At 35.5% G+C, this 27,165-nt stretch overlaps 2 protein-coding genes and 4 pseudogenes across 2 annotated transcripts; 3 read left to right on the top strand and 3 right to left on the bottom strand.

Annotated features, from left to right (window-relative positions):
* Positions 1-50: 50 nt before the first annotated feature.
* LOC120185249 lies at positions 51-6,158 on the bottom strand (annotated as a pseudogene).
* A 2,739-nt stretch (positions 6,159-8,897) lies between these two features.
* LOC120185255 lies at positions 8,898-9,880 on the top strand (annotated as a pseudogene).
* Positions 9,881-10,067: 187 nt separating this feature from the next.
* LOC120185245 (elongation factor P-like) lies at positions 10,068-10,935 on the top strand. Its single transcript, XM_039189520.1, has 3 exons — positions 10,068-10,189; positions 10,348-10,429; positions 10,728-10,935. The coding sequence occupies exons 1-3, from the start codon at positions 10,157-10,159 to the stop codon at positions 10,844-10,846; spliced, it is 234 nt and encodes a 77-aa protein (XP_039045451.1). The 5' UTR covers positions 10,068-10,156; the 3' UTR covers positions 10,847-10,935.
* Positions 10,936-11,643: 708 nt separating this feature from the next.
* Positions 11,644-14,125, bottom strand: LOC120185254 (probable 2-oxoglutarate-dependent dioxygenase AOP1.2). The gene is made up of 4 exons (XM_039189525.1): positions 14,035-14,125; positions 13,310-13,613; positions 13,028-13,218; positions 11,644-11,750 (listed from the first exon to the last, which is right to left on the bottom strand). Exons 1-4 carry the CDS (start codon positions 14,123-14,125, stop codon positions 11,644-11,646), a joined length of 693 nt encoding a protein of 230 aa, XP_039045456.1.
* A 1,014-nt stretch (positions 14,126-15,139) lies between these two features.
* On the top strand, positions 15,140-19,235 carry LOC120185253 (annotated as a pseudogene).
* Positions 19,236-20,444: 1,209 nt separating this feature from the next.
* On the bottom strand, positions 20,445-23,559 carry LOC120185243 (annotated as a pseudogene).
* Positions 23,560-27,165: the final 3,606 nt, after the last annotated feature.

Raw genomic sequence — 27,165 nt, 5'->3', positions numbered from 1 at the left:
TATGTATATGTTCATAATATGAAAAGACTAGTGTTTTTTTTCAGTAATAAAAAAAGTAAATCCTTCTTTATATAATATACTCGTGGTATTTTTGTTGCGATACACATATTTGGGGATTGAAATCCCCAACGCCAAACGCCTTATGGATTCTATACGAGAAGAGAACACCAAACCAAAGGGGGTTAAAAAGAATTTAAAACAAAACAAACAGAAACAGTAAGTGCCTCATTGAGGATCCTTGTCGTTCACACTTTCATCGATTCTGTCAGATCTGGTTTCACCATTTTCTTTTTCCGCAGAAGGGAAACAACTATTATCTTGTGTTTCACTCTCCCCAGTCCCACTTGTGCTCTGCGGTGGAGCATTTGACGCTGTGTTCCCTTGCTGGTCATATAGCAAGCTTGTAAGACCATTCTCCTTCAGGTAAGTCTCCAATGGAAGGGTTGCCACTTGAACAAGACTCGTCATGCTCGGACGGTTGGGACCTAATTGTGAGTCATCCTCACGGTCAGGATCACAGTTCAAGTCTATCTGTCCCTTGTTAGCTTCAACCAACTTGTTGGTGCTCTGACTCTTGGATTCTAACTCACTAATCGATCTTGCTTCATTCTCAGAAGGATTCAGGTGTGATGATGATACATGTTTAGAGCTGCTGTCTACTTCAGCTTCTTCACGGGGACTCCATGCTTGCTGATTCCTCTGAGCAATAATCTCTGCTTCACGCTCTGACTGACGCTTCTTCTTGCGCATCGTGAGGGTTTTAAAACGACGTTTAACTGTCATGCACACAACGCATGTGCATGTTGGCTTGTGTTTTCCCTTCCCACTCGGTGGCTGGATGCATACAATGCAAGAGCAACCAGGACGATGCCTAGGGTGTTTGGTTGTAGTCGCCACTGATGTTGTGCCTGAATTATCTACATTGTCTCCAAAGATTGCAGCATTGGCCAAAGCATCCAAACCAGATGATGATTCATTCTCTGGGGTTGGCCTATGGAATGCTGCTATTCTCCTTTTTTTAAAATCTAAGCATAAAATATGGCTTAATAGCTATTATTAGTAGATAGTATCCGGAAAGCAACGAAGCTGACTAAATATGCAATCAAATCAAGAAAAAAAATAACTAATAATATATAGCCAGTAACAGCTTGTATGCGGAATAAGCATAATATAAGATAATTGGATCAAAGAATATGCAATGATACATGGCCAACCTACACATGTAAAAACCCTTAATAACGAAAGATAATTTTGTGGGACTAGAATGGCTCCTTTGTCCTTTAGAAGAGGAATATATACTGAGAATGTACCTCTGTTCAATCCAAGAAGATTTTCTAGCTCTCTTGGGGTGAGTTGATCTGGTGCAGAACATGATGACCTGGAAAAAATGCAGAGGAAATGAAAAGATTCCTTCAGAACTCATTAAAGATAAAAATAGGAATGCGTGAAAACTATGATTCTGAAAATGCTAACCTGTTTTGGTCCCAGTTATTGTCTGCACACGTCCATTTGGGTGGAAGAAGAACATCAACAGGCAACCTTCTCCATTTAGAACAACTATCACACTGAGCCCATTGCTCTTGTCCCCTGAAGATCAAGATTAGTAGTTCAAGACAAGATAATTTACCCTATTACAATAAACATGAGAAACAGATAGATCCTTTCAAGCACAATAACTTAAGACTAAGTACTTGTAGACAAAACAAGTTGCTTTACTGAAAGAAATAGAGACCATCTTTCCAAAATGAACCTTCGGTATAACTTATGACAGATCATTATGCATCTGAAATGTAGATTTTTGAAATTTGGACGAGTTATTTTTCAGATTGAAGATTATTAAATATTCTAAAGGAACTAAACAGAGACATGAAAATTGGAAATGCAGAGGAAAGCACCATTATTGTGTTATTAAATTCTTACCGCATTAACCTTCACATGGGTTTAAAAATAAATGTATATGCTCACCCGGTTGAACGGACAGCAAAGATACTCCTCTTGCCAAAAACTGGAGGTTCCTGTGTGAAAAAACATGCATAAAATGTTACGCTGCAATCACATTGCATAAAATGTCTTCATTAGAGCATAATGGATCCTAGTTTTTTCTCTATCTATTAATGTGAAAAAATTTCACTGGTTTCTTCTATCTATCAATATGAACATTTTTCACTGGTCAAATAGATTGGCAATCAATCATCCGAGACCCAAACTTAAATTAATAGGATAAGCCAAGTGCACCAGAACAGCCAAACATACAAGCATTGCTATACTCAAATATTCCAGGAAATGTACTCACATCATATTCTTCAAAATCATGATCCTCAATCCTGACAACTCTTGGCTTGATATTTGGTGGTGGGCGGAGCAAATCCTGTGTTTCTTCCCAAGTAAGTTTCAGCTCCAAAGCATCCTGACTGTCGATCAACAATCTCTTGCTTTTGGACCCAATATTGCATGTTCTTTCTCTCTCTGGAGTTAACATCGACGGTAGTAATAATCCCTCCCTTATCATGTCCTCCTGCTTCCCAGATTTATTCCAGCTAATATCACCAACAGTTGAACTCAAATGTTTAGACAGTGTGTTCAAGTGTGGATCGGTGCTTCCCTTTAGTGACTGAAGAAGGCCAGAGTAACCACTAATTATAGGCAGATTCTCAAAAACATCCGAAAAGAAACTCACTTGAAATAGTGCCATTAGTAATGGCAGATGGTATGGTTTCCTGTTTATTTGATCATATCAATAAATGATCAAGTTTGCTAACATGGAAATTGATTGCCACTTTACCTGCACTGCAGCATTGTTTGTTGCTTTACGAAACCCCATAACAAGTTTCCCTTCTGGATCCATGCGGCTAAATGTTACTGTTCAGAGAACCATATGCAGTGTTGGTCAATGGAAGCTAACAACAAAATCTTGAGTTGCTCCTTAATCAGGTTCAGGATAGTACCAGTATCTCCAGCCTGCAACTGCATAGACTGCATGCAAGGAGTCACGCCCTCCAAAACATACATCCTGCTGTTGTTATTAGGCCAGAATCTAAACTGAAACACCCATTCTTTTCCCTTTACATCTTGAATTCTTAGGGGAAGGCCCTCTGGTTGAGATATGGGGGGGAAATAAGCCTGTAATACATACTCTTTTTAATTGATATGCAACAAGATTTCTCAACAGAGAGTAAATAAAATATCAGTTGCAAGGGTAGGATGGTGGAATAGGAACTAACTTCGGCACATGCTTTTGGCAGAACCAAGCGACCAATCCGTCCAGCATCACTTGCACTCAGAACCTTTTCAAACAGTGGAACAATGGTGGAATTCGAACTGGAAAATTACACAGGTTAAGGATTTTACTGCCCTAGTTAATAGATAGACAAAAAAATTTAGTCTGTCAGTTAACGCATGGTTGTGCATGTAAAAAGAAATTAAACCAATAATTGAACAGTGGTGGATACTCTCCAGAAATTTGTTGTAATTCTTGGTCAGTAATCCTCGGCCAATAACGAGGAAGCAACTGATTTCGTCCTCGTCCCTCTACTGGAGGCCGAGCAACACGTATCTGGGGTACCATGCTCACATTCAACTCCAAACCTGCTGCAAGCACTGGCCTTGGTGGCTTGGGAAGAAGATGAAGAGATTTTGATGCCTGCTGCAAGACTGAAGACATCTTGCCTTTTTCATCTACAACAGAACCAGGAAAGACATTTTGGTTCTCCAATGAACCGCCCAGCGAAATACTTAAGTTTGTTTGTGGCAATGTCTCAGAAATATTAGCTTTAGAAATGGTGGGTTTGAAAGCTTGAACTGATCCATTCAATGTTTGATTAGTATTTGACAAGCATGTGCTTCCAATGTCTACTGCAGGAGAAAAAACTTCCTCCTGTTTCATTTGCCCCAAAGGCCTACTTGAGTCATCATTGTGAAGCTGAAATAATTGTCTCAGTCCAATGCTTTCTGAATTGTTGTTCAACTGTATAAGCCTTAGGTTGTCATTGCCAACGCCACTTAATTGGTTGTCTGCTGTGATTGAGTGCAATTGACCAGCATCACCCTTCACTATACCAAATCCATTAGGCTTTTCATCTTCAATCATCTGTATGAATATGTTTTAAAAGCATCATAAATACCTGAGCTTTTATATGTAAAAATTTAAACATCAGCTAGTAGGAAATCCTAAGCCACTTAATTGGTTATATGAATATGTACAAGAAAGTACCAATTGTATGAACAACAGAAACAAATAAATTATAGAACTAATATAACAAAGAGGTAAACCTGAAAGGAAAATATCTTAACAGATAACATTAATTTTTCCTCTCATATCACTCACTCCCTAAATGATTATCCTCAGTTATCCTCACCAGAGTATGCAAATCCTAAGCCATTGTACATGCAGGGCAAGGCTAGTTAGATTTAGAATCATTAAATGCCAAGGCTGTCCAGTGAGAATATCTTTTCCTTTTAAGTTTTAACAATAAAACTAATATAACAATTTGTAATATATATGGAGCAAGCTTTATTTAAAAAGTAAAAGAATTCTAAAATAAAGAAAAGGTTGCATCACAGTGTTGGGACAACAACTAAATCAATTTGAGATGGGGCAAAATGAGATTGTATAGAGGCACACTTATATCCCGATCAAAAGGTACGTGTCTAGTTATCATAGACCATACATCATCAACTTTATTGTTTACTTGGCATGAGACTATAAAATTAAGAAGTGATAATCTGAACTTCATTTAAAAATAGTAAAAGGTTAAATAAATTGATCGTACAGGGCTTAATCCCGAGTTTTTAGCACAACATGTACAGATGATGCCCCCACTATCAAGAAGCTCAAGCAAGCATCTGGAAGCAATGCATCCACAGTGGAGACGCTGCCATTTCCAAAAGCATTGAGATTATGCACAATACAATTACAACTTGACGGAACTGAAGAGAAAGTATTGAAAATGACAACAGAAGAAGCTAAATGCTTAGGGTCACACACCTTGCCACATGAAGTGCATTCCCTCCACCCTGAATCCTTTGAGTGGAATATGTCACAGAATACTGATTGTTCATATGCAGACCTACATCAAATATAAATCATAAATGAATTGCTTTTGAACAACTGGTATTCTTCCATAGGAATTAATCAGTTGGGCAAAATTCCTGCCTTACTTGAATTCTTCTGTGGTGTTTAGCTACTTGATGAAATTACAAATATAATCAAGTTTCACGCAATGTTGAAAGAGGAAGAATACAAGTACAAAATTACAAAAATTCAATCGTTGCAATAACTGTTCCATTACCCTTTAACTTATATAAGAGTAATTCAAGGAAATTATATTCCAATTCACTAAACAAAAATTAATAAAAACCTCGCCAATCAGTTCAAAAAAATTATACACTCACAAACAACAAACATAAACAAAATAAAGTTCCAATCGTTCCTGTCTTAGATTCATCAGCGAAGATTTTAGGTTGAGTGGCTATTGAATGGAAAAAGTGAGCTTAGCTAATGATTAAGATTACAAAAGAAGGCTTAAGTGATTTTAATTTCATAATTACCCGCACTTATCGCAGAGATTAGCAAAATCGCCAGATCGCAAAGCCCAGCCTTTTCTCCACTCTATCGACGTGGAAGCGCCGCACAGTCCATTCATGCAGCTCTTTAACGCCATGCTCCAAATTAATCCCTACAATTTTAAAAACAAACATTAAAAAATCAAATCGGAAACAGTGAAAATCTCCTCTGCCAGCTAAAAAAGAAAAACATAAACAAATTCAAAATCGGTCAAACCAAGTGAGTAATCAATCTAAAAAGAGTACAAAAACCGAAAAAAACTTATGTAAAACAAAACTTCGGAAGAAAATAACAGGAGCTTCCGCGTCGCCGGCGTTGAATGTCGTTGCGGAAAAAGGAACGACGACTTTTTGTTATACTATTAGCGGACTATTTAAGACCTCGAGCTGACAAGGTTTGAAAAGAAACTATCGAAGAGAATCGAGAAACAGAGAGAGATGAAACGATGAGTTACGATGAGAGATGAGTTGAATCGGCGATGTGAGAGACCGCGAACAACTCATGTGCATGCAAAGCAAACAAAAACAAAGAGAGAGAGGGTTTGGTACTTAGCAAAAAATAAAAATGCATGCACGATGATACTTCAAGACTCGGCGAACTCCGTCCCCCACCTATTTTTTTTAACCATATTTTTTTCTGTTATAGTAAAATATTACTTATTTAATTATATTTTTATTTTATTTTATATTTTTATTAATATGAGATAAGTATGAAATAGTATTTGTTCAGAAAATACTCATACCTATGACATTGTTAGTATTCGAACTCAAGATCTAAAAAAAATAACAACAATATCTTTACTAATGAAGTTAATGAGATTTATGTTTGTCCTATTTTAGTTCTCTATTATTAAAAATAAAAATTATTGAAATAATATTTATTTTTATTTTTTAAATAATAACGTGACATTATCTTGTGATTCTATATTTATATCATTATTAATTTTTTTAATAATAAAGGATTAAAATGTAACATTAATATTATTTCGAAAAAAATAATTAAAAAATCAAAACAGAATTATAAGGATATGTGTGATTAAATACAAAGTTTACTCTGCTTTATAATAGTATTAAGTTATTTTTGTATTAAATTAATACCTATACCCGCTGCATGCTTGTTGTTGATACAATCTCCAAAGGAGAACCGTTTGATCAGATACGAGGCCCCGTTAAAGCCGTTGACAGTTTATCACGTTATTAGCAAGCGCGTCAAAAAAATTTTAATATATAATAAAATTAGAATTAGAAATTATGAAGCTTATAAAAAGTCAGTTTGTGGACAACACCGTAACGTGCGCCACTAAGCGCTTTCTCTATCCTAACGCATATTTTCGCATTCCAAATGAATTAGACACGAATTTCCTGAATCACTCTCCATTGTCCCTCTTTATTGCGCGTAAACCACGAAGGGTTGGGTGATTTTGTTTGGAGAAATTGGTCTTTTAAGAGTCCACGCCGTCTGTGCACACGTGTCAACTTTCACCGATTCATTGTTGATTTCTTACTTTTTTCGGTTTTTATTTATGATGTCATATTAATGATGTGCTGATGTTAGGTGACCTGGATGCCAGGTTACCCACCTACCCCGCTGAAAGGGAAACGCCAACTCACGCGCTAGTTAGATTAAAAAAGGTGGCGCCGGTGAGTGACACAGACGCGTTTGGGTGCGCGTAGTGTGGGATTGAAACCGGAAAACCAAGTTTGGGTCTTGTCCTAAAACAAGGGCTAGAGTTAAAAGAAACGTTGGGTGTAATTAATAGCGTTAATGATAATTGATTAGCAAGTAGTGACGGCCACGATTATCTTTCTTAAATCAAGCGCATGCTATTGCTTATCTTTATAAATATTACGAGTCATTCTTTTAAATAATGATTGTTAAATAATAATTATGAGTTTTAATGGATAAAGTACATAAATGATCCTACGATTATAGGATAATGTTTTGTGGAGTTATTTAACTATTAAAAGTTATAAAATAGACTCCTAACAATAAGGAGTTGTTTTGTTGAGTTCATCAACTATTAAAAGTTACAAAATTATTACCAAACTATTCATTATGTTTCAAACTCAGTGATTTTTGGTTAAAAAATTGACTACAATCTGAACTTGACGTTAACCTGCTAACTGGAATATTATAAAATACCACTCTTTTGCCGATGGACCATTTTGTAAGTTTTAATAGTCATGAGAGTCAATAAAGTAGCATCATATAGTTAATGAACCATTTGTGTACTTTACCCTTTTTAATTAATTTGGGGGTAATGACAATGTAGTATTTATTAAAAAAAAACTCTAAATTATTTGACAATTGAATGCTCGAACACTTTTATAAATGTCATGCTCGAACTCGAGACCTCTAAAGATAAGAATTAATGAAGTTATTTGGCTCGTACATAATAATAATGTTAATTGTTTATTATGATGTTATAAATGATTTATATTTCGTTAATATTATCATTTTAATATTTTAATGGTCATGAATTTAAATACTTAAGTATATATTAATCTTTAATTTATGATTAAGTTAAATATTTTTTTTGATAAATTTTAAATTTAATTCTAATATTGTTTAAGGGGAGAAAGGGACTCCAAGAGAAGGAAGTGGAGTACTCCTAGTGAATTTAGAACACATAACTTAAGAAGATATGAGGAAATAAAAATGAACAGTTTTACCACCCGATCAAATATGTTTACTAAGTTAAATATTATATAAAATAAAATAAAATGTTTCTAGAAATGATTAATTTGATGTAATCAGTTTTAAATAATATTTCTTTGCGAAAGGAAGGGATAATATTTATTTAGGAATTGATTATGGGATTGGAATCAATTAAAACTTTAAAATAACTTTGTTACCATTTCACTCGTGATTTGTTTGGTAATTTAAATAATCTAATTTAAAACTTTGGTCAAATTATTTTAATTAAATATTTTGATTAAAAATCTAATATTAAATTTTAGTTGGTGGATATAAATTTTGGCCAATTGTATAATCAAAGATGAATTAAGAGGGGAGCGAGTAGGGCGATCGCCCTTCTTAAAAATTTTAAATTTTATATATATTTTATAAATTCGCTTTCTCTTACGTAAAATATTGTGTCTGTCTATGTGTATAATTTGGCATAATATTTGGGCTATGGAATTGGATTAAGCCCAAGCACGAGTAACAACAAGAAAGAGGTTTGTTTTGTAGCCTTAAGCATCACCTAGGAAAAGCCCAATCCTTTTAAGAATTCCTCTTATCTTAAAGAGAACAAAACCAGTGAGTGTCGTCCACCTTGTAGATTTTTCCATTTTCTGACATCTTTCTCCCTTGTAGATTTTCCCGAACGGTCATGGCGGGAACTGCAACAATCAATGTCTCGTTACCTACTTCCATTTCAATCTTCTCCTCTTTAATTTCACTTAGATTTTCTTCAAGGCCACTGCTTCTTCCTAGCATTTTTCTCCAAAACCGCCTTCCCCTCCAAAATTTCTCGGTACTTTTGTTTCCCCCATTTTCTGTCTAAACTCAGCTTTTCTCAAAACACCCATTTTTTAACACTGCATTTTTAATTTGGTCGCATGGATTTACGCTTTGTCTAGAAACGATATCAAAGTGGGGATTAACCTTGAAGTTGATGGAGCTCCATGGCGAATTTTAGGTGTTTTTCTTTTTAATTTCTGTAATTGTCATTTGCTATACTGCTTGCTTTGGTTGTCTTGATTACCAGTAGTTTGACATTTATAAATTTTTTTATTTTTATTTGTTGTATCAGTGATTGTGATGTGAAATTTTTTGGCTCTTTGTAGAGTTTCTCCATGTTAAACCTGGAAAGGGGGCTGCATTCGTGAGGATCAAAATGCGCAATTATATAGCAGGAAACACTGTTGAGAAGACTTTCCAAGCCGAAAGTACGGTAAAATCATCTCTCCACGGTGCTCATACACCTTACACTCTGCACTTAATAGAATTTAGAGGACGAAACTTGATAACTGTGTTACTTGCAGAACAAGTTATTTCAGTTTTCAACATAATGTTCTTGTCCTGTGTCAAGTAGAAAGTAAGAATCTGTTGGACTGGGAAGGGTCCTTGTGTTTTGGTAGTATATTGGTTTTTGTTTTTGTTTTGTTTCAATTCAAATACAGAGCCTTTTAGCAATGCTTGTATGCCCTATAGAGGTTTTATCAGTTCTTTTGTCGTGCCTTCATATGAAAGCTTGACTTTTACAGATTGAGGAGGCAAATGTTTTCAAGGAAACCAAGCAATGGTTCCCATTTTGTCTTCATAGACCTTGGTATTTTTCAATATATTCATATACTTGTTAGATGCTATTGATAATTGAATTCCGTAGCTTATACCTATGTTAGCCCGTCCACAGAAAATTTGAGCAAGTGCCATATACTATCAATCTTCTGTGTAATCAGCGGTTAGCTTCCTCATTTTGACACTACCATTTTCTCTATTATCTTCAAATATTGTGTTGATATGCTTGTCGTATTTTTTCCCATGTTGGTCTTATAATGATATTTTAACTTCTGACAGAACACATTTGAAGAAACCCATCTCGATGAGGTAGATGTAGGAGACAAGATAAAGTGGTTGAAAGAGGGAATGGACTGCATTTTGCTCTTCTGGAATGGAAAGATACTTTATAATTTATATATGTTCATTTCTGTTTCCTGATATTGAAGTTTTTGATATATGCTCTTATTCATATGCCTGTATAGTGTATACTGCAAGTTGTGGCATCAAGCAATCAGTGGTCAAGATTAGCATGATGCTTATTCATCTGCATTTTGTAGGTTATTGATTTTGAGGTCCCCATTACGGTTCAGCTCACTGTCGTAGATGTTGATCCTGGCCTCAAAGGTGACACTGCTTCAGGTAATTGAATAAATTTTCTCTCCAAGTTCCGAACTAGACTTCGATGATCCATAACGTAATGAGATGGGAGGGGTGAGTAAGCCCTAATGCCGTCTTGAATAGGAAGTAATGTCGATATTTGCACTTGAAGAACTCTCTAATGTGCCATGAAACTTGAATATCGCTCCACCCATTTCCTTTTACAAGTTTACTTCAAAGAGAGCACAAGAAAAAGACTGCTGTTTTTTTCAGTCTTTTGTTTTGATTTTGTTGCAGCGCATCACTTTCGGTTTTCTTTCGACTAATTGCTTTGAAACAAGTGGATCCACCAAACCTGCAACTCTTGACACCGGCACAGTAATTAATGTTCCGCTATTTGTTAATACTGGTGATCAAATAATGGTGGATACAATCATACAAGAAGCGGGCAATAAATGAGCCGTGCATAACCTTTTCGCTAGGAGAATTCTTATAATTGACAATTGTTTTTGGATTCAATTCATTTGTTTTTATAAATTAACATTCAAGAACCCCTTTTGATAGTACTGGAAATGTAATCCTATTAATCATGATATGGTTCAACAGGCAGCATCTTTCTCCATGATACTGAGAATTTCACTGTCTTTACAGGGTCCTATCCAGTATTCTTACAAACCGGATTCAACCAGTTTCGATATCGAAACACAGAGCTGTCTATGCCAGACTTTGTTGTGAGAATATGGAAGGATGAACAAATGCTGGAGATTAACGATTAACTAATGTATTTGATTGGCAAAAGGAAGAACAATGATGGATAACAAAAACGAATGAAAGATCATATTTTTATTTCATCAGAAGCGTAGAGATCGACTAAAAGTACTGCAAGTGATGGGATTTTTAGCGTCAGCCAAATGATTCTTTCCAGCATTCCCTCTGCTTCCAATAATAGGTTTCAGCAGCTTCTTCAGGAACCAACTGAAACCATACAAGCCACGCCCTTTGCTCACCTGTGGCATCGCTTGTGGCCGAGCAGCTAACAACTGCAAGCACCGAGACCGATTAACGACACTCGACTCCGACAGGCTCCGACCCAATATAGCGTCTTTCAACTGCGCCTCAAAGGATGACCTCTCAAACCGGTCCAGCAGCGAGCTCTGGTCGTCTCCAAACTTTGTCACAACAGCTGATAATTCCTCCATGATTTTGTTTTCACTTGATAAACCCATTTTCATTTACTTGTCAAAACCATCAATCATCTAACACATCCTTACGCTGATCTCAGGCTTGTCAAATGCCGTAAAGAAGCAGAAACCATGTGGGGGGGGGATACAGAAAGGTGGTCGAAATTTCAAAGCTTTTTTGGCTGTAATTTAGGGGGGAAAACAGGAATCTAATTCCTACATTTCTTTTCCAATTGCAATGCTTTCTTTTTACATTCCTTAAATAGTAGACCATTAAATTTTGGAATTGAATTTGAATGGGGTATGGCGTAATTGCTTTGAGTCCCCATGAGAACTAAAGTCCCGCTTAAATTGTTCTAAATATAAATGAGCGGAGTTATTGGGGTTTCAGTTTCCTCACCTATCAGACTACTTTCCTTTTCATTGGAACTTCAAAATCTATATCATTAATTCTTATTCCCAATAAATCAATAAGTCCAATTTATTTAATTTGAACTCTAAAATTATTAAAAAAATATTGAAATTTAAAATTATTCGATAAAATTTCTCAGATAATTTGTTGAAAAAGATAGACTCATTTAAAAGTTTGGAAAAATTATTTGTTGAGATAAGATGTTTGTTACCGTGTCAATAGGCGCCTTTGAGAATATGTATAGACCACTTGATGTCTTCTAGATTGCTACTCAATTAGATTTGACATTATGACTGCATACAATTTGGGAAAGAGCTCGTGTCTTCCAGACGTCTTTCCAAAAATGTTAAGTGGTCCACGTGTCTTCCTACCAACATAGTAATGATCACCTTGTCTCAACAAATAATTTTCCAACACCCTCAATGAATCATTTTTTTTCCATCATATTATCTAAGAATTTTTTTCCAAATTATTCAAATTCATTTAAATTTAAAATAATTCAAATTCAAGTAATTTAAATTTAAAATAATTTAAATTTAAAATAATTTTAACATAACATAATTAATTTTAAATAAATCAAGAAGATAAACTCAAATTAACATAGTCATAAGTTGGCATGTGTCAAATCTCTCAACTTGATGAATGGCAAGTTGTATTTTATTTTATTTTTATTTTCCCTACCTCTTTTATAGTATTCAAATAATCTAAAAAATATTTTATTTAAAAAGTATTCATTAGGGATGTCAATGAGGCATGTTTCGCGGAGACCATGTAATCTCGTACCTAATTATCTGAGATAAGTTCAAGTTTTATTAGGAGTTAAATTCTCATTCTTCCCCTTTCTAAGTAAAATTTATAAAAAAAAAAAATCTAAATTAAACATGAAAAATTAATATTTTAAAGGTATATTAATAATCGATTGAATATTTAATGTACATTTTAAGAATATTATTAAGTATGAAAAATATATATTATTTTCAAAAATAAATGCTTTGATTTTATTCATTAGTAGGTAAACATTGTAATGATACAAAAGGGTCACCATACTTTGGTCTACATGAGCCCCAAGGAATGGCACGCTGGTTTGAGACCCTTCATATTTCATGGCATTGAGAATATAATTTGTGGACTCAATCAACTCATCCGCGTATTTCTCCACTCCAGAAATCTCCAAAACCATTCTCCTAACTCTCTTCTCTAGTGTTGATGCTAACTCAGTGAAAGAAACCAATGTTTCACTGCAAAATCCATAGCAGTACTTAATTAAAAAAAGAAGCAAATTCCATAATTTTTGCTGTCAAAAGAAAGGGTTATGCTCATATTCCGAACCTGAAACTTGTGTTTCCTTGAGGCCACAAGGTAGTAGTCAGGCCTGTTTCGATGTTTCCGGCATCAATGACAATGTTTTCATGCTGTCCAGATGCAACCCGGATATAGCCATGAGAGGGCTTGGCGGAAACATAGAGCTGTTTTGTTTGTAAAGGCAGGTCAAAGACTTCTTCCAGGGCTCTGAATACCGCCTTTCGTACCACCAGGACTCGGTTGAATGAAGCCTCGAAACAGTCGTACTCTTCCAGCGCTTCCTGAACACGGACTTTCGCCGAATCCCATTCGGGACTGCCTAGCTTCAGCTCTTGTTATGAGAAATAAATGACAGGGAGACTAAAATGAGTTTCTGAACTCATCTTTGCTTTTCTTTCTGTGATGTAGACAATATTGCAAGAGTTAGAATTATGAAATATTCAACTTTGACTTGACTATAACTATTTCAAGTACAGACAATTTTCTAAACCTTTTTAAAATGTAATGATTTTCTGCTCTTAATTTCTATTGGTTTTGCAACAATTTAATAGGCCAATCCTTCACAAAAATCTACCTAATCTTGATCGAATGTAAGATTCCTAAACATATACACCAAACAAACAAAGCCTATTGACATACAAATTTGTTCATAATGACACAAAGGGAAATTGACGGGGTCAAGATAATATTTGTTCAAATAACATTTTTAATCTTTTGATATTAAACGATCATATTTCTGATATTCTTAGTACTCGAACTCAAGACTTCAAAGAATAACAATAATTCCTTCATTATCAAAGTCTTTGAGATGTCCTGGATCATGGTTTCAAACTCCGTTGCCATCTCCTCTTTCTATTACGTTGGCTTTGCTCTCTCGTATATGAACTTGGCATTATCATACCACAACCGGTGATTTATTGTAATAACGTTAGAGCCAAGAGTCTTTTTGCTAATTTGGTGTTCCATTCACGCGTGAAACACGTTGTGCTAGACTATCATTTCATCCTTGATTTTATTTTTAAATATTTTAATTTTTAATTCTTTTTATATTTTTAATCATATTTATTGAAAATTTATTATGAAATTAAGAAAATTTTGAAAAGATGTTATTTATAATTACCTTTTACTCTTTTTAAAAATAATTTATTAATTAAATTCAATTCAATTAATATTAATATTATTATAATAGGTAAATGATACAAATAGTCTTAAGTATAAAGCGTTGCTTTATTGAGTCTATTGATTATTAAAAGTTATAAAATAATCATGATTATAGGGTATTGATTTGTCGAGTTCGTTGACTATTAAAAGTTACAGAAATGGTCAATCGATTATTCATATGTTATAAATATGTCCTTTTATTTTAAAAAAATTGACGACCGTCTAAGTTAGATGTTAATTTACTGACTGAAATATAATAAAATTTAATACAATAACCATTTGAGTTGTATATTTGTTTGAGATTCTGATATCATATTTTATAATATTACAGTTAGTAATTTAACTTCAAACTCATAAGATTATAATTTTTTAATAAAAATGACGAATTTAAAACATATAAATAATAAAATGATCACATTATAATTTTTAATAATAAAAAAACTCAATAAAATAAGAGAAAATAAACTCAGTGACCAAAAATCCCAGATAATATACGATTTTGATCAACTTTTTTTGAATTTACGAAAATCGTATATTATCTGAGATTTTTAATCACTAAAATTATTTTCTCATAAAATAATTACCAAACACAAAACAACCACCTTTAAAAAATGTTTAATGACTTATCGAGCGAACTCGATAATTTTTTTGGGCAAAGAACGACTGCTTAAGTTATCTCGTCGATCTATTGACTAAAATCAGAGATTCAAAATTTTTAGCGAATTCAAAAGGCTTACAAAAACAACGCAGCAATTCCAAAATTCCTATTGTTCCATTGCCACCTCAATCGTTATCATTATCGTCACCCATTACACTATTTATTCCTAAAACTGTAACCGCGCTGCATTTGCCGTCTTTTGAAGCTAAATTTTGCTCCTTTTTTTTATTCTGATTCATCGCTACTTGATTAATTACTGTTTACTTCTTTTCGGGGGTTGCTAATTTTGCTCGGAGGTGTGTTTTTCAAAAGGAGCTACTGATTCTATGAATCTCATGTCCGCCGCCTAAACTAGTTTTGTCGATTTCCAGATCTTAGTCTTACAAACAAACAAACCCAAAAGAAAATTATTATTTAGAGTGAGATGGATAGAAATGCAATTATGACTGCGATTTTGTTGTTTCTAATCGTCGCCGATGTTGCCGATGCTTCTCCGATTTGGAAGATTCGGTTCTTAGCCGATGAATCTCCAACAAAGAACGACACGACCGCCGCAACGCCGCCAGTAATTTCTCTTTCCTTTTCCCTATCTATCTCAATCATTTATTTTAGTTACTGTTGTCTTTTTTTCTTCTTCTAGAATTTAGTATTTAACGAAAATTAATTATTGTTGAGATTTTGGATTTCTCAGCCGCCAACCAAGAAATTGGACCCTAAATCGGAGAGTCAATCGAAATTGGATCCGAATCCGGATTCCGCAAATCAACCTCCAGTTGACAAGAAGGATCCTAAACTATCAGATAAATCGGGGAAAGTGATTCCACCTCCTCCTCAAAAGGGAATAGATAGTGGAACCAATTCGAGTTCAACTTCAAATTCGACTAACCATAAAACAATGGAGGATAATGAGGATAAGAAAAATTATGCAAGTATTGGAAACAATTCGAGTTCAACTTCAAATTCCACTAGTGGTAAAAATACTTGACTGCCTGCATTAAGGTTTTCAAACTGATAATTCACATTGCTTTTGAAGCCTTCTCTAATTGCTTATTAGAGTGGTAGGGTGGAATTCTAAGAAATAGAAAGCGATTTAATGCTTACATAGAATTTAACAATGAGCTAATGGTATCGTGCTGTTGCCTTTAGTTGAGAAATGGCATGCATACATCCATTACTGAAGTGGAATTGAGTATGCTTTAGCTGCCGTGTAGAGTAATTTTGTGGACTGAAACTTTATATTTATATCTGTTCTTATTCTGCAAATTAGAGCATAAATGTGCCTAGGCTTGTTGCATTTTTGGAACATGTTTGAAAAATAGGGTTATGAACTGTTCCATGACTGTTTAGCGATACATGGGCATGGATACAGCCATACAGGGCTAGGGGTGTCTATTTACAAATGTTAGATCTGCTGTATTAAATTAAAAGAAATCTGGGAAAAGTTGGATGTTTCTTTATGGTGCTAGATTAAGGTTGGATGAAGAAGTTCAGCACAATGAACAAATTTATGGATGATAGCTAGCTTCCTTTTAGTTGTTGCCTTACATGGAAATATAAATAATGGGAATTTGATTGTTAGGTAGATATTTTCACTGACTAAATTATTAGGAATATTATAGAAGGTTAATGGTTAGGAATGTCACATTGATGTATTTGGTTAACAATATAGATAGTGCAGTTCTAGGGTTAATTTCAAGCAATATCCTTTAGTTGATTGAAAATACATTTTGAAAGAAACAATGGACAAGTCCATGTGAAGGCACCTTAACTATAATCCAGTAGTACAATTAGCATAACCTTTTTTAGCCAAGTATAATCAAATTATAATCTTCATTCTGTGTGGGTGTATGCAAGGTGACAGAAAATTTTCTATACATTTCAAATGCCTTGAACGCAATTTCCTAATCACTGAGTGGTTTTATTTGAACAATAATTTGGGGATAGAATGACAAGTTATTTTGTTTGTTTTTATGTTATGCTATGTTTTTGCTCCTGTGTTAAGGAATAATGTATCTCAGTTTAGATGTTAATTTAAACTGTGCAAATACTAAGCAGTATTTATTTATTGTTTAATCAGCTTGATTCCCATTCAGTTTCTTTCCTAATTGTACAAAATGAGAAATACAGTGAACTTGTGTTGCTGCTTGTTAATATAGAATTCATATAGTAGCATAGTGGTATAATTCCTGATGACTAGCAATATGTTTGATTTCCTTTTTCCTTTCCAGGGTCCAAACAACGGGTTGTTCTGGTCCATAATAGTGGAGGAAAAGTTTAAAAGTCAATGTTGCTGGTCCCTCTGGGGAATCTCTTGCGAAGGGACTTAAAGTACCAAAACATGGAACTCAAAGGTATGGTCTTTTCTTTATCTTCTGCTTTGTCATTTTTTCTCATACAATAGGGGACATAATAAGATCTAGTTATGTAGGAATAAGATCATAACAAAAATTTGAAGTTGGGGTTAAGCCAGTGGCTATTTAAACAAAGCAGTTCTCAGCTAGCTTTCAATTCATTGATTCTACTGAACTGTTAAATTAGGCATGAAATGTGTCGATTGAATACTTTTAGGAAGAAGACTTGCATAGCAGTTTCCCTCCTCCCTTGGACTTAACTTTAAAATGTACTTTGTAGTGACAAAAGTTGTTTATCTTTAATCTGCCTAAATTTGTGGACATTTAATAAATCATTGCGGAGCTAAGTTAATAAAGAAAAGGGGAAAGTATGAACTTTTACTTTGCCTATATTGGTTGACATCTTTGGGCGCATAGTGTACTTTGAAGGATTGATCGATTGTATACCAAGATAAAAATAACAACAAAACCCTAACTTAACCAACAAAACTTTCTCAACCGGTATGGATTAATATCACTTAATACCTTTATTAATAGGCATAATACTAATAGCGGATCACGGACTTCTTTTTGAACAATGCATAAGCGGAAATTCAGCAAACAACATAACATATCTGTCAGTAAGTACAACTTTGGATCGAAGTCTGTGTTAATCGAGTGGTCAAACATGAATGTAAAAGTACATCAAATCCAAAGTTGAATATTAGATAACAGTACCTGACAGGCCTTTATATTGGGATGATGGTTTACTATTTTTTAAAGTAACTTCAGTTCATAGGGGATGAAGATAAACACTGACCCTGAACAATCCAAAGCCCGTGTACTTATTTGTATCTAGAGTTGTGCATTTGCTTAACCGCTTTCAGGCCAATGTCCCTTTGACTATTAGTGAGACCGGTGAGCTATTATTAAGTGCTGGAAATGGAGATTGTGTGCTACGCATGAACCCTCTTGCATCCGAAGGGAACCCTTTCTTAAACCTTCCTTCTTATGACAAGTTGATGACACCAATAAATGGAGCATACTTCTTGATTGCAACAGTTTTAGTTTTCGTAGGGTCATGGGCTTGTTGCGTGTTTAGGAAGAAGAGACGGCATGATGGTATACCTTACCAAGAGCTAGAAATGGATTACCAGAATCCATGGCAGCTACTGAAGTAGAAACAGCTGAAGGCTGGGACCAGGGTTGGGACAGTGATTGGGATGAGGACAATGCAGGGAAACCACCAATGGGACGACGCAATGTACCAAATATCTCAGCAAATGGCCTCACTACTAGATCGTCAAACAGAGATGGCTGGGAAAATGACTGGGATGATTAAACCTTTTCACCCCAAAAACAGAGAGAGAGGTAAGAAAGTCCATCAGTCAAAGTCATAGGAGAGAAGGAAAGGAATAGATAATACAAAGAACTGGCGACACGATATAGAAACTGTAAATTGGTCCACAGTTGCTGACATTACCGATCATCATGGTATCGGAAGACCTCCAAAGAGCCTATTTTTTCTGCCATTTTATCAGTGGTGATGGTGGTGTTGGAGCTTACTAATGAAGTTTCATGTTTTGGTTGTAGAGTAATCATTTATTTGGTATTTGAGCTTAACAAGTATTGAAGTTGATCTCCAGAGAGTCAGACTATTATATTGGAAGACAACACAGTTACTGTTGTTCAATGTATTTGCTTGGAAGGGTAACATTTTCTGGAACATCATGATTAGAACAATATGAATCATATTAGCAGAGGCATTGTGTGGTATGTATGTATAATTGAATTGGGCGTGGACTATAACAGCTAAGGCGATTTTCTCATTATATGTATGTATGTATGTATGTATAAAATCGTATATTATATCATTTTTAGTCACTGAGGCGATTTTCTCATATATAAATCAATGTATCTATTTTTTCAGTAGAAAATCAAAATACAATTCGAGATGTAGTACAGGGACTGCTGTAATACTTTACCTTAAATTGTGCTTATTAACAATATGATACTAAATTTAAATTTCAGAAACGATATTATTAAAAGAAAAATAATCATTTGTTCGTAAATTTTAATTTTAGAAATGATATTATTAAAAGAAAAATAACCAGTTATTATTTGAATAGAAAAGGCTAGTCTAATTAAAAATTGAAATTTTTTAAAATTACAATAAGGGTTTAAAATATAATCGTAAATTAAATATATAATTGAACATTTTCTTATACATTGAAACTAACCACTTTAATGATATAATAATACATGAAAAAGTTAAAAACTCAACCAAAAGTCTCGAACGAAAATAAATACACAAACAAATCTGACTATATTACAAACGAACCACGAAAGGAAATTAAGTTGTTGAAGACTACTGAGAATCGTAAATCAAAGTTAAGCGTAGTGAGAAACTATCCACAAATGCAAATCACATATAAAATTCAATCGAATGATCTATAGCAGAGAAATCAATAAGATTTTATATAAATATCATCTTAATCAGTCGTAACGTCGTCAAATTTAACACTGAAAAAATATAAAAATAACAACGGTAAAACCGTGAGATATAAGCCATGCTTTCCACTGTTTGTACAATCCAACAAATAAAATCAACCGTGAGATTCTCGTGGCAACATCTATAATGCCATGCATTATATATAAATGCCGTGTTTGCCACCATTCAAAAGAAACAAAGGCATAGATTAGATGTAGAGCATGAGTGTATGAGTAGGCTTAGTGCGCATGACTGTGGGCATTGATTGCTCAAAGCTGTTGTTTGCAAAATTCAAGGCTAATCCCATATTTTTTTTCCCCCAAAGAAACAACGAGTGCTTTTTCTTCAGCAACATCGTATTCGTGTGTTCCCATCATTCAATTCCTTTGCTTTCACTTTCATGTTTTGATTTCCCACTTCTATGCTTGAATTCTTTTATTTCAGTCCTTTTTTTAATAAAGCAAAAAAATTAAAATATTAAAATTGAAGAATAATTATTTGACATTTGACTAAATAGTTCCATATGCAGCCGGTGATAAGGAATCCAGTAAGTAAAACTCTACGTCATAAAAGGCCAAAAGAAAACAAAACAAAATAATAGAAAATACAACGTTGAAAGAACAAGGAATTGAGGGTAACTGGAGTGGTGGATAAGGCCTTTTGATTATTAATGTAAACTCTTTTTTTTCCTGTAGCACAAACTGGATTCATCTTCGCCCGAAAACAAGTCGTTGTTTCGATCCCGACTCACTTACTCGAGCTCTTCCTGGCCTTCGGAAGGGCATTGGATGAGTTCTAAAATGTTTACTACTTCTTCCATGTCTGGTCTATTTGATGGCACTTGAGATGCACATATTAGGCCAAGCTTTATAACTGGAATCGCCTCTTCTGCAGGGAAGTTACAACGAAGCCTCCCGTCGATGCATTCTTCCACCCTACCGTCTTCCAGTGCTCCCCTGACCATGTCACACAGCACCACCACATCATCCTCCATGTATTCCACTGGCTTCTTCCCTGTTATCACCTCTAATACCAATACACCATAGCCGTACACGGATTTCTCGGTATTTCACCGTGTTGCAAGCGAATTCGGGAGCAATGTAACCAAGTGCACTTTGGATTTTGCTACTTAAAACGCAGCGGTCTAACGTTGGCAATAGCCTTGCTAGGCCAAAGTCTCCTATCTTGGGATCACCTGAGCAATCTATAAGAACATTAGTTGATTTAAGGTTGTAGTGAATAACGTTCATACGGTGCAAATAGGCCAGACCCTTGGCCATCCCGAGAATTACGTGGAAACGCTGCTGCCACGATAGGCAACTTCTTCCAGGCTCATGGAGGTGCTTATACAGCTCCCACTCGAAACGAATTCGTAAATGAGGAGCTGCAAGGAAGGAGTCCAGTAGTATCCTTCAAGAGCTACAAGATTATGGTGCCTAATCTTTCCTAGTTTTTTAATCTCCCTTTCGAATTCGTCTTGAGACTTGATCAAACTCGCAACTATCAGCTTCTTGATGGCAACTGAACGTCCGTCACTAAGGATTGTTTGATAAACAACTCCGAACCCACCACGACCAAGCTCACAATCCTTTTTAAGCAAAGCATGGGCACCAGCAGCAAAGTCAGCATCCCCTGAAAACATTACAAGTTTGCCATAATTCGGATCATTGTTGGGAGAACAACTAAAATCTTCCCCTCCATATAAGGTGAGAGCTACGGGAGAACGCAACATAGAAGACCGGACATGGATATTGAGGACAGTGATAGCTACTACACCGATGACAATGAATGCCGCTGCACCAATGGCAATGAGGGCAGAGATGCTGAGCACAATTTTCTTTCGATGGTGATTCGGAAAGGAGCCACCGGTGGAGCCCGAGAGTTAGGATTGAGAACAATGGGCTTATTATGGACACCCGGGCAAGAGCGATTAACAACCGAACCACACAACGATGGATTTCCGGAGATGGATGAAGTAGGAATGGTGTTGAAGAAGCCTCCAAGAGGAAGTTCACCATGAAGGTGGTTGTGAGAGATATTAAAGAACATGAAGAGAAAGATTAGATAATTCTTTCTGTAAGCTTCCGGTAAGGTCATTCGATGACAAGTCCACATACTCGAGCCTGCTCAAGTTTGAAACGGCAGGAGGGATCGAGCCAGATAGCTTGTTCCAGGATAGATTTCTGTACCATTGGAATTGAAACCAGAACAAAATTATTAAAAGAATTTGAACGTATATAACTCGAAACAAACGAATACAAGAGTAAGGAAGAACTTACAAAACTGTTAGTGATGAACAATTCACTATCTGAATTGGAATTTTCCCAGAAAGATAGTTCATCTGCAACCTGAGTTCCTTGAGTGAGACTGCACCTCCAATTTCAGAAGGAATGCTCCCATTCAACATATTATAACTCAAATCAATAACTTGTGTGGTCTTCAAGTCACCTATACTGTCTGGAATTGAACCAAAAAGATGGTTCCTGGACATATTAAAGAACACCAAGCTGCTAAGAACCCCAATTTTCGACGGTATTTCACCATATAAATCATTTGAAGAAAGATCCATGACCTGAAGGCTCCCCATAAGTTTATTCCCAGAAATCCATGATGGAACATTGCCAGTTAACTGGTTCATTGAAAGATTCAATTCCCTCAGTGACTGCAGATTTCCCAAAGATGGAATTCTACCAGAGAAATTATTTGCAGAAAGATCCAAACTTTCAAGGCTTGTCAATTCTCCAATCCAATCCGGGACTTGTCCCCTCAAAGAGTTTCCTTGTAAACTGATTGAACTACAGAACCAAGGCTCCTCATTGAATCAGGGAGGGTACCATACAAATAATTATCACTAAAATCAACAGATTTCAACAGTGAACAGCTTCCAATATCACCAGGAATCCTCCCTGAGAATCTGTTGTTTCCGAAATTTATCAGTCTCAAATCATACAAATTCCCAATCCCTTCAGGAATCTCTCCTTCTATCAAATTACCAGACACATCAAGCGATTGAAGGCTCCTCAAAAACCAAATCCCAGATGGCAACTGCCCCGAGATTCGATTAAACGAGAAGTTAGCTTCCACAAGCGTCGAACATGAGCTCAAAGAACCAGGAAGATGACCCGTAAGTTTGTTTCTCGCAAAAGAAACCGATTTCAGAGACCCTAATTGTGCAAAAAACTCATCAGGGATCGATCCCGACAAGCTGTTTCCACTCAAATCAATAACCCGCAAGCTACCGATATGGGAAAGCTCGGAGTTTATGGTGCCCGTAAGGTTGTTTTTTGAAAGTGACAAAACTTGAAGGAACTGTAACCGCAATAAGCCACGACCGACGTGGCCGGAAAGAGATAAGCCATCGAGGTGAAGCTCCGTAACTCGGTAAGTTATGGGGTCACATTTCACGCCCGTCCAGTTGCAGGGATCATTTTCGTCGGAACTCCAAGATTGGAGCTTTGCATTTGGGTCGTTGAGCCCTGCTTTGAAGAAGATTAACCCCAGAACGTCATCGTTGAAAGTTGGCTGTTGAGAGTTCACCATAACTGAAACCAACACAAGAGAAACTAAAACCTTTAAACCATTTTCTCCCCCCCCCCTTCAACTCAATTAGAAAAAAACAAATTCTAAGCATCCATGGTATAGATATATACGTATATATATCTTCTTCTGGGCAGCGAACAGGGGAGAGACAGAGGACAAAGAAGATATATATATATATATATATATATATATATATATATATATATATATATATATTACTGGTTTCCCGGGTGATTTTTCCTGTTTTAGTTTGAGTTTGGGGTAAGAAAAAGAAGAGCTAGAAACCCCAAAGCGAAAACCGGTGAGTAGAAGTAGAAAATAATTCAAGGAGAGAAGAAGGAGAGGTGAGGTGAAAAGGTGGAGGAGGAGAAGAAATAGAGAGGGGGAGTTGATGATGAAATAATGTGTTGATTGTGGTTGGCGTATGCACTGTAACTGTCGTTGGTTTAGTTACAGACAGCATCAAAAGTTGGATTTTGGTCATAATTTTAGACAAGTTTGTAGTTTAATCTCGATCATTAGTCACGACTTTAATGATATAAAAATATTATTTTTTAAATGTTTAAAAGTTAAGTAATTATGTTAAATATTTATTATTAATGATTATTATTTTTTGAATAAATATTATCTTATAAATATATTATATTATCGAAATTTCACTTATATTGTTTTGTTTAAAAAAATTAACTGATCATATTCTCATATGTAATGGGGTGAGAAGAGGTAAGGTAGTAGGATGCCGTAAGGTAGTAAGATGCCCCCAACGGGTTGAGAGTAATTTCTGTGGAATACCTCCGACAGTCAAAATTATTAATTATCCATCGTAAGACTCGATCTTATAACCACAAAATTAAAAACCTTACGCTCTACAAACGGACAATCATCTGAAATACTGTATAGGTAGCAACTTTTATTTGCTTTACCATCTGAGATGGGATTATATTTCTTCTTTCTTACTTCTTTTATTGAAAAATTTTAAGTCATGATTTAAAAAGCGTTTGGGAATGCTGTTATACATTCTTTGTAGTTGCAAACCGATTCAAATGTGACGTGGTTTTCAAGTCTTCTCTCTCTCTTTAATCTTTTAAAAATGAGAAAATAACTCAGTGACTAAAAATGTCTTATAATATACGATTTTAACCAATTTTTTGTATTTACCAAAATGACCAACTAAATCGCAATGCGATCGATAATTCGCAACGCATCTCCGGTATCGCAAATCAGTTTCCAGAATCGCAACGCGAACTTCGACTATCGCAATGCGACTATCGCAATGCAATCGCGCGATAGTCGAACGTTATCGCAATGCGAACTTGGACTATCGCAATGCGAATATGTAAATCGCAATACGATAGTCCAAGTTCGCATTGCGATAGTCAAAGTTCGCGTTGCGATTTTCCAAATTCGACTATCGCATTGCGATATACATATTCGCATTGCGATAGTCCAAGTTCGCATTGCGATAGTCGAAGTTCGCGTTGCGATTTATTCCAAATTCGTTGCGATAGTCGAAGTTCGCGTTGCGATTTATTCCAAATTCGTTGCGATAGTCGAAGTTCGCGTTGCGATTTATTCGAAGTTCGTTATGATAGTCCAAAATCGCAACGACTGGTGGTATTGCATTTGTTTCTTAAGAATTTTCTCTAAAAAGATAGTATTCGCGCGGACGTGTCGAATACACGTATTACCACGACCACGACCACGACCACGACCCGACCCGACCCGACCAGAGACGAGACGAGACGGCGGCGGCGCGCGAGAGTCCCCCTTGTTCTCTATCACTCAACAAGGAAGTGGGAAAGTCAAGCCTTAAATAGCATTCCCAATAGTGTTTCCAATATTATGTGGGATTGAGCATTACCAACACTTGTTTCCAATACAATGTGATTATTCAGGAAAAAAATTAACAATCATGCACCTTAAAACAACTGAATCAGCAACCAATTGCATTAGTATTATACGATTAAATATGCCATAATTAAAAGTCAATCTACAATCAATCGCGATTATTGCAATTTTAAGCAAAACATTCAAAATAATATCACTATTTAAGGCTCAATCCCACATAGTATTGGGAACAAATGTTGTAATGTTCAATCTCACATAGTATTGGAAACACTATTGGGAATGGTATTTAAGGCTTAGCTTTCCCACTTCCTTGTTGAGTGATAGAGAACAAGGGGGACTCTCGCATGCCGTCGCCGCCGCCGTCCCGTCTCGTCTCGTGGTAGTGGTCGTGGTAATACGTGTCTTCGACACGTCCGCGCGAATACTATCTTTTTAGAGAAAATTCTTAAGAAACAAATGCAATATCGTCGTTGCGATTTTGGACTATCGCAACGAATTTGGAATAAATCGCAACGCGAACTTCGACTATCGCAACGAACTTGGAATAAATAACAACGCGAACTTGGACTATCGCAACGAATTTGGAATAAATCGCAACGAATTTGGAATAAATCTCAACGAATTTGGAATAAATTGCAACGCGAACTTCGACTATCGCAACGCGAACTTGGACTATCGCAACGAATTTGGAATAAATCACAACGAATTTGGAATAAATCGCAACGTGAACTTCGACTATCGCAACGCGAACTTGGACTATCGCAATGCGAATATGTAAATCGCAATGCGATAGTCGAAGTTCGCGTTGCGAATCTGGAAACTGATTTGCGATACCGAAGATCGCGTTGCTAATTATCGATCGCATTGCGATTTAGTTGGTCATTTTGGCAAATCCAAAAAAAGTTGGTTAAAATCGTATATTATAAGGCATTTTTGGTCACTGAGGTTATTTTCTCTTTAAAAAAACTGAATTTAAATTAATTTTGATTTTAAATAGCATGGGAAAAATACACAAATGGTCCCTTGACTATATGATAATACTTTGTTGAGTCCCTCGATTATCAAATATAAAATGGTCCTTCAACTAAAGGATGCTAATTTATTGAGTCTCTCTACTATTAAAAGTTACAAAATGATCACTCAACTATTCATATATTCCAAACTCATCATTTTCCATTAAAAATTTAACGGTTGTCTGAGGTGGACGTTAAGTCGCTGACTGAGATATGATAAAAAATGATCCCATAACCATTTGAATTTTATAGTCGTTTGAGATTATGTGATTAGATTTTGTCATATCCTAGTCAACAGCTTAACGTCTAGTTCAAATATATGTCAATTTTTAATGGAAAATGATGAGTTTGAAACATATGAATAGTTGGATGACCATTTTGTAACTTTTAATGGTCGAAGGACTCAACAAATCAGCACCCTATAATCAGAAGAACATTTTGTAACTTTTAATAGTTGAGGGACTCAACAAAGCATTGGCATATAGTCAATGGAGCATTTGTGTACTTTACCCAAATAACAAGAAGGAAAGCATAAAGGACCATTTGTGTAGTTTACTCAAATACCAAGAAGGAAAGCATAAAGGACCATTTGTGTAGTTTACTCAAATACCAAGAAGGAAAGCAAATCGCTTTACTTTAGCGAAGCTCAAGAAGGAAAGCTTTAAAATGCGAACATCTGAGAAAAGGGATAAAAGTGTTTGTGAACATGCAGACAGCAAACGACAACACCTGCCTTCCACAACAAACACTACACGGTTTACCTTTTTCACTTTCACCGGAATTTCTCGGCCGGAGAGTCGGAGACCACCACACATCATCATCACATTCATTTATTCTTTTAC

This window comes from Hibiscus syriacus, unplaced genomic scaffold (genome assembly GCF_006381635.1).
Source record: "Hibiscus syriacus cultivar Baekdansim isolate YM2019G1 unplaced genomic scaffold, ASM638163v2 tig00113084_pilon, whole genome shotgun sequence".
Lineage (NCBI taxonomy): Eukaryota > Viridiplantae > Streptophyta > Magnoliopsida > Malvales > Malvaceae > Hibiscus > Hibiscus syriacus.
Note: the sequence above shows the minus strand (reverse complement) of the source record. Positions and strands in the feature narration are given on the sequence as shown.

Coding starts and splice junctions, on each gene's coding strand:
- LOC120185245 (XM_039189520.1), top strand. CDS start 10,157: ATGGACTGCATTTTGCTCTTCTGGAATGGAAAG. Junction 10,190..10,347: donor TGCTCTTCTGGAATGGAAAG/ATACTTTATAAT, acceptor TGCATTTTGTAG/GTTATTGATTTTGAGGTCCC. Junction 10,430..10,727: donor CAAAGGTGACACTGCTTCAG/GTAATTGAATAA, acceptor GCTTTGAAACAA/GTGGATCCACCAAACCTGCA.
- LOC120185254 (XM_039189525.1), bottom strand. CDS start 14,125: ATGGCAACGGAGTTTGAAACCATGATCCAGGACATCTCAAAGACTTTG. Junction 13,219..13,309: donor CAAGGAAACACAAGTTTCAG/GTTCGGAATATG, acceptor TGGATTTTGCAG/TGAAACATTGGTTTCTTTCA. Junction 11,751..13,027: donor TGGGGCTCATGTAGACCAAA/GTATGGTGACCC, acceptor CCTAAATTACAG/CCAAAAAAGCTTTGAAATTT.